The sequence below is a fragment of the Carcharhinus amblyrhynchos genome, chromosome 23, assembly GCF_965287045.1.
Source record: "Carcharhinus amblyrhynchos chromosome 23, sCarAmb.v2.hapA, whole genome shotgun sequence".
Taxonomy (NCBI): domain Eukaryota; kingdom Metazoa; phylum Chordata; class Chondrichthyes; order Carcharhiniformes; family Carcharhinidae; genus Carcharhinus; species Carcharhinus amblyrhynchos.
Genome location: NC_137346.1, coordinates 33,169,319 through 33,177,253, shown reverse-complemented (window position 1 = coordinate 33,177,253; position 7,935 = coordinate 33,169,319). Strand labels below are relative to the sequence as shown.

Sequence of the window (7,935 nt, the reverse complement as noted above, 5' to 3'; positions counted from 1 at the left end):
CATACACTTCCCAAACAACGTATCCCGTGTAGAGATTTCATTCCTTAGTCATTTGTGTGTGATGGCAGATGATATCTGGTACCCTGAAACTGGGCCAATATAAATTAGAGATAGAGAGACAAATGGCAAAAATATGGTTAACATAACTGCAGTACTTAGAGTTAATCAGACATGCTAGTTAAAAAAGAACTTTTAGCAGGTTCTGTCTCAGTGTCAATATCAAATATCTCAAGTGCTCGCACTGAGCAGGCTACTGGAACTATTGTGTAGGTGTGTCTATGCAAATACCTTGATCTCAGTCAGCATAAATACAGAGGTTTCAGAGCTAATCTGCACTATTTGAGGCAGGATGGCAACCAAAATGGGTAAGTCTGAGTTTCTGTGTTTTCTACTAAACAAAAACATTCCTAAAATTGAGTTTATTTTGTTTCAAGTTTTGTCCTTTCCAAGTTGCTGACTCTTGTAGGGTACATTTCTGCAGATCACAGGGGGGTCCTCAGTACCTTGTCCCAAGAAGATATTTTTCCTGTGTCTATCTACATAATGAATGGCAACAGGTTACTTGATTTAGCAGTGTGTCATTCCTATCCTCACCAACATCCCTATGTGCAAAAACTTTGCAGCACAACAATCAGAAACAAGAAAGCTAGATGGCAATCGGAGCTGTAAATAGCTCCAAATGCCCCTGGGTTAAAAAGACTGTAATCTGATCTCTGGGCTCAGATAGAAAGGATGATCATTTGGGAGAGATAAGGAAAGTGACAGGTGATTGTGAGTGTAGAACACCTTCAAGAGAACCGAAATGGAGTTGAGCAGTGGCAGAAATAAAGAGCACTCACTTGTTATTTCAGTCATACAAACTGTTAAGGGTCAGGACAGAGAAATTGCTATCACTGTATCTGATCAGCCTTCTCTGCTGCTCAGAGTGAAACTGCCTGGGACCAATGAAAGCTGTTCCATACCAGTGTAATGCAGACCACAAATCTTTGTGTAAGATTTAAATCTTAAGATTGTTTAAGCAAAAAAGGAGAATTGAATCTAATCTGCATAATTAATTTAATTCAGTAACCTATTAAACTTCATTCTCTCTCAGGCTGCCTTCCACTTACTTTCACTAACACACTTTTCCTTCTTTCTTACTCCATTATTTCTGCCTGTCTTGTCTTCTCTCTTTCTGACATACAATATTTCTTTCTCTTTCACCTGTCCTCAATATTAACCGAGGCATGAGTTTGGGAACAGAGAGAGGAGTTCTCTTGGAAAAAGTGCAGGTTTCCTCAAATGCTGTGGAGCTTTACTCCAGGATTTGTTGCAGTTTGTTTCTGCAAATCTGATTCTTGGGGGAATGGAAAGATTGTGTGGTTCTTCAGCATTATGGGAGGAGACAATAGTGGAGGAGATCAGGTCTGGGGAGTGTGATGGGTGGGGTGGAGATTGGTTTACAGGGTGGCTTAGGAACATAAGAAATGGGAGCTGGGGTAGGTCAGTGAAGCCCCTCACATTTGCTCTGCCATTTATTCTGGTAGATCTGAACTTGATCTCAGCTTCACTTATCTGTCTGTTCCCCCTAAGCTTTGACGCTCTATAATTCAAGTCAATTCAATTCTGTCTATCTCAGCATTGAATATATTCAATGAGTCAGCTTCCCTAGAGAATTCCAAAGATTCATGACTCACTGTTTGAAACTGTGTCCCCTAGTTCTAGACTTCTCCAGGTGAGAAAACATCCTCTCAGCGTCTATTCTGTTTCAAAATAATCACTGCTCATTCTTCTAAAATCCAAAGAATGTATATCCCCCCCTTTAATAAGGAATCAAAAACGTACACAGTACTCTAAGTGTGGTCTCATCAATGTCCTGAATAGTTGGGGCATGGTTTCCTTAATTTATATTTCATCCCCCTTATGATAAAGTTCAACATTTTATTTGTCTTCCTAATTGCTGTACCTGTATGCTAACCTCTTGTGTTTTGTGTGCAAGGTCAAAGATCTCTCAACACGTCAGCATTCTGAGAGAAATTAAACTACTTTTAAAAGAACAATTTCCACAGCAGCCAGCTACTGTTTAACTGATTCTCACAGAGGCTAACACAGGGCAAGATTCTCAGGGCCTCTCTTTTTGCTACGGATGCAAATCCCAATATGACTGCTACCTTTTATAACACAGCCAGAAATACAATCAGTTTCACTATGAAATTGACTACTTTAAGTATAATTGTACAGCTTAATGCTATTGCTTCCAGGAGCATGGAATGCTCCTCCTGTTGGCATGCGTCAAGCCAGTGGGAATCACTACTGGTTTGCAAAAACAGAAACCAGTTGTGGTGACAATGCTGGGGCATGAGGTGAGTATAGCCCCTGGGTTGGACATGGCTGGGGACAGTGGGGGGAGTGGAGTCAGATTCTAAGGAAGGATGTAGGTGGACCAGGGAGCTGTACTGTTCCACATGGCCCAGAAGCAGTGCTGCAAAGACCTTGGCCAATTGCCGAACTGTCCTCACCTCCCTTGGACTGTTGGGTTCCTGGGAAATAAAGAAGGTTAATTGTTTAGCAGGTAAGGGAAGATAAAAATAAAGAACCTGTCTTCATTGTGGCATTTGAACAGCTCAACCAGTTTCTCGAAGCAAGTTGGTTGACTGCTCCTTGTCTAGTCTCCATTAAACCCAACATGGGTAGGCTGGAATTGTGTTTGGGATTCTAAAAATATTTGCATCTCACCCATTTCCCATTTTTGAAGATTAAAATCCTCCCCCCATCGTCTCTCTAAGATGTTGTCGCTCTCCCTCAGACACTTCAGCTGTGTCTTTTTGTCTCTCTATGACTCTCACATACTATCTGTGACTCTTGCAATGTTTCTCTCAATCACTTGTTCTCTCTTGACTGTCCCTTCAATTTTCTACTCTATCTTCCACCTTCCTGCTTTGCATTGTGCCTCTCTCTGAAGTTTGCATTGTTACTGTTTAACTCGTGCTATGGCTCTCTCTTTTCGATGCTCTGTGTTTGTGTCTGTCTGATTGTTGTAATTGTTTCATGATTCGTAATGCCTTTTGTTTGTAAATCTCAGGTTGTGTTTTGACTGCAATCATTTTTCTTGCAATGGGTATCGCAAACTGTGAAGAGGAAATTGCAAACGTGCACATGTTAAGCACTGAAGAAAGGGTCATCAGAGGCCTCCCAACAAAAGCCAAACATGGTTAGTATATGGAATTCTGGTTAATATTTGAGATCAATCCTTTTCCCTTATGATCCTTGTTAAAAGTTAATCACCAAAATTAGCTGGCTTTACCCAAAAAGCAATTGTGAGAAGAGAGTCAGGCTCCATTGCTCTCCCTGGCAACAGTCGGAGGTTAAGCCAGTTTGTTCATGATATTAGCATCGCATTTAACCCCAACATGAAATTCTGACCTCACATTTGCACCATGACTGAAACCACCTATTTCCCCCTCAGTAATATTGGCTGGCTTGGCCCTCATCTCACCTCATCTCCTTCAGAAATTCTTATTCACAATGCTACCCCTAATCATGATGATTCTAATCTCCACACATGGCTAGCGTATCCGCCATAAAGTTGAGGCCATCCAAAACCCTACTGTCATTTTTTAATTTACACAAGTTTTCATCGGTGCTCCTCTAAGTCTGGTCTCTTGCGTGTCCCCAATTCTAATCGCTCCACTGCTGATGTCTGTGCCTCCAGTTGCCCCATGCTCTGGAATTCATTATACATTGCTGTGCTTCTTTACCTCACTTTTCTCCTTTAAAACACTCCTTAAATTGCTAGGAGCATCCTGCTAAATGGAACAGGAGGATTAGTACAGCATCACTAGCAAATGTCAATATCTTTCTGAAATGGTGAAAACTTGCAGTGACTATCGCAGAATTCCTAGCACTCAGGGTCACTCCAGTTCTCTTTGAAATAAAGAACAAGAACAGGAATGCCCTGCACCCAAAAAATCACTGCTGTCCACATGGGGTGCTGCCAACATTCAGAAAATTGGACCCTATCCCTTACCTTGTTTTCCCTCAATCATTCACCAAAAGCAATTAACATATCACACTGTTGGAGAGAGAGTAGGGATTAAGGAATGTCTCCAAATTGAGAAATATGTCGAGGTTTCTTGATTTATTATTGTCAATGTATTAACATACAGTGAAAAGTATTGTTTCTTGCACACTATGCAGACAAAGCATACTGTTCACAGAAAAGGAAACGCGAGAGTGCAGAATGTGGTGTTACAGTCACAGCTAGGGTGTAGAGAAAGATCAACTTCATGCAAAGTAAGTCCATTCAAAAGTCTGACAGCAGCAGGGAAGAAGCTGTTCTTGTGTCAGTTGGTGTGGACCTCCCATTTTCTGTAATGGGATCTTAGCTTTTACTGTGTATATGAATGAGTTGGATGAAGAAATAGTGAGTTGGTTAGCTTAGGGCTGTTTGCCCACTCAGATATGTGATACAGATTGCTGCAGCCACTGTTAGAGACCCCTGGAATTTGAAAGAAAATCTGCTTTAGTTAAAACCTGGGCCAGGGATAGGTTTGTAAATATGAAATAATATTGGTGATCTACAAATTCAGTCCTAAAATTTCAGTGAAATCTTCAACTGGCACCCAACTCTCCATTCATATCCAAACTAATATTGGTAGCCCCTTCCCCCTTTGATAAATAAGCTTCAGGTTTTCATTGAGGTACACTCTCCCTTTCCACTTTCACCTCATCTCCCTTTCTCACTTCTAACATGCATTTGGCATCTGCCTCCCATTTCACCTACCTCTCTTCTCCTTTCCCCATTCCATGTTCTATTCCCATTAATTTGTTCTGTCCACTTTTCACCTCATCATTGTTATTTCTCTTTCTTTTTCTGTCCTTCTGATCCCTCATTTCCCAGTCATGTTCTTATCTCTATCTTGTTTCCTCCCATTTCCTTAACTCTTCCCTAGCCCTCATTTCCTTTATTCTGCCTTCATTTCCCCTTCTTCAATTTTCCTTCTTCCACTTCTCTCCATCTGATCCTGTCCCCTTCTCTCCACATCAATCCTCTCCTTGCTCAGTTCCTCTTCCCTCCCAGTTACTCCCTTCCTCTTCTCCTCTCATTGATGGTTTCTCCCCACTCTCTCCCTATCCCATCCACTTTTTAATCTGTCTGCAATCCATTCCAGTGCTGGGGGCGGCACAGTGGTTGCACTGCTGCCTCACAGCGCCAGGGACCCAGGTTTAATTCTCAACTTGGGTCACTGTCTGTGTGGAATCTGCACATTCTCCCCATGTCTGTGTGGGTTTCCTCCAGGTTTGTCACACTGTACGAAAGACATGCTGGGTAGGTGCATTGGCCATGCTAAATTTTCCCTCAGTGTACCCAAACAGGCACCAGAGTATGGTGACAAGAGGATTTTGAAAGTAACTTCACTGCAGTGTTAATGTAAGCCTACTTTGGAATCAAATAGAATAGAATAAAATCCCTACAGTACAGAGGAGGCCATTTGGCCCATGGAGTTTGTCATGACCACAATCCCACACAGATTCTATTCTTGTAACCCTACACATTTACACTGCTAATCCCCCTGACACTAGAGTCAATTTATCATAGCCAATCCACCTAATGTACACACTTTGGACTATGGGAGGAAACTGGAGCACCGGGGGGAAACCCATGCAGACACTGGGAGCAAATGCAAACTCCACACAGACAGTCGGAATTGAACCTGGCACTGAGGCAGCAGTGCTAACCACCGTTCTACCTTGAAACTGAAATCATACAGACTATCCTCACCTTACATGAAAAAGCTTAATGAATGCTTCTGCCCAGTTTCATACAGAGGTCCTTTGGTGTGTTAGGCAAACATGAAAACCACTACAATATATAAACAAGCTTGTGACACTAATAAATAAAGTTTAACTTTTCATCTTCTCCCACACTTTGTCCACTTTCCCACTCTCTCTGTCTCCCTTATTTTGTCTTTTCCTCCCACTTACCTCTGTCTGTAATCTTTGGTTTCTCACTTCATTCAATTCCTCCACACTATGCCACTCATTCTTATCCCCTACCCTCAACCCTCTCTCCTTTCACCAACAGATCAATAAATCAATTTTACATATTGCAGGTTATCCCAAGGATTGCAGTGGTGTCAGGGGTAGAAGTGGACTTTATGTCATCAAGCCTAACAGATCCCCCCTACTTGTTGTGTATTGCAACATGAATACAGATGGTGGTGGATGGACCATGATTCAAAGGAACAGTCGGAGTTCGGAAATTACCTGGAAAGAATACTGGACAGCCTACAAGTACGGATTTGGCAATATCCTTCGGGATCACTGGCTGGGAAATGAATACATATATAAGATCATAAGTCAGGGAAATTACAAAATAAAGTTCTTGTTGAGGAATAGATACAATAAACTACGTGTTGCTAATTATGACTCATTCGCTATCGGGAATGAAAGAAATGGTTACAGATTAAGTTTAGGTCGATACACAGGAAATGCAGGCAATGCTATGATCGGAACTCTGAAGACCGCTTTACATGATAACATGAAGTTTTCAACATTTGACCGAGACCAGGATTTGTCAAGGTCAAACTGTGCAAAACGTTGTGGGGGCGGCTTCTGGTTTAATAACTGTTACAGGGTTAACTTGAATACAAAGAGCTCAATCTACTGGTATGGCTCGTGCAATGGCAACTGCAGGTCTTCTCAGATTCTGATCAAACCTAACAATGTGTGTAGGAAGGTATATTAATACAAAGAATTTAGAGCCAGTGAGGTCCAGATGAGCCTTCACCCCAATAAAGGGGAAGAAGTCCTGAATACATTCTATATACTTTAACTCTGTGTATCCATCCAGACCCCTCTGTTTTAAAATTATTTTAGTCTGTTTGCAAGGAAGTAAAATATCTAGGATAGATTGTACTTGTGTTTTGGGATTTACCTATCGTTTCTTTTGGGGAGTTGAATTTCTGTACAAAAATGTCAGATATAGAATGAGGAGAAGCCATCAGTGAAATGGCAATTGGCTCATTACATTGCTCGAAGAATCAGAAACCATCACAAACAAAACAAGCTCTACAATCTCTCAAGTGTTTCCCAGTTTAAATCTTAGTTTTGAGAATTCACAGATTCATGTTTAGAACAATCTTCAAATGTTCTGACACATCTAAAGAGCAGTGTTATTTTGTGATGGTTGTTTGACTGTGGTTTATGTTGTCACAATAATTGGCAACTATGGGCAAGAATAAGACCCTGATTGAAAACCAGATATTGTGCAAAAATATAGAGCTACAAGTCTGACTACTTATACAAATTGTGTTTCATTCTGTACATAACATTGATCAAATTGCTTATGGTTACAATAAAATCTACTTCAATCTGTCTGATGCTTTGAGTGTGATCTCTGCAGGACTGGGATACTGTGGATTAATAACCATTCAGAACTAGTCATTAAAGAATATTCCTTTCTTTGACATTAAATTGGCAATCCCACTAAAAGAATCCATTGATTAACTGATGTGAGTTCAGGAAACAAATCCCATTCACAGATAGACTTGAGAATGTTGTCATCCTTGTCCCAGGTGAACATTGCCCAATTGCATTCTGTATCAAAAATTATTTTTATGTAACCAAACATGACACCACAACAAATATTGGACATACATTCATCTGCTTCTAGGAAAGTAATAGAAAAGGTACTGCAGATAAAAGTGACATCTTACTGTTTGCAACGCGCTGCTGAATAAGGGTAGTCAGCAATGCTCTCTACACAAAGAAATAAGATTTCTCTCACTCTACTTTTCCAGAGACAAGCATGTGAACAAATCAGCAGAATTTGCAAATTGCAAGATTTTCATTGCTGTAGGATGCCACTGCCTTCAGGCACAATGCATGATCCTCATGTAATGGACTGGAAGGGATTCTAATACTTTCAATGTGCAGCTTGCCCTTATACCCAAG

General features: G+C 40.9%; 1 protein-coding gene across 1 annotated transcript; it reads left to right on the top strand.

The window, feature by feature from the left end:
• Positions 1–264: 264 nt before the first annotated feature.
• Positions 265–7,356, top strand: LOC145357303 (fibrinogen-like protein 1-like protein). Its single transcript, XM_080210532.1, has 3 exons — positions 265–365; positions 3,062–3,190; positions 6,093–7,356. Exons 1-3 carry the CDS (start codon positions 350–352, stop codon positions 6,725–6,727), a joined length of 780 nt encoding a protein of 259 aa, XP_080066658.1. The 5' UTR covers positions 265–349; the 3' UTR covers positions 6,728–7,356.
• The last annotated feature ends 579 nt before the right edge of the window (positions 7,357–7,935 follow it).

What these genes read in the sequence shown, in the direction of transcription:
- LOC145357303 (XM_080210532.1), top strand. An exon ending in CCCAACAAAAGCCAAACATG is followed by an intron (nt 3,191 to 6,092) that starts GTTAGTATATGG and finishes TACATATTGCAG; the next exon opens with GTTATCCCAAGGATTGCAGT.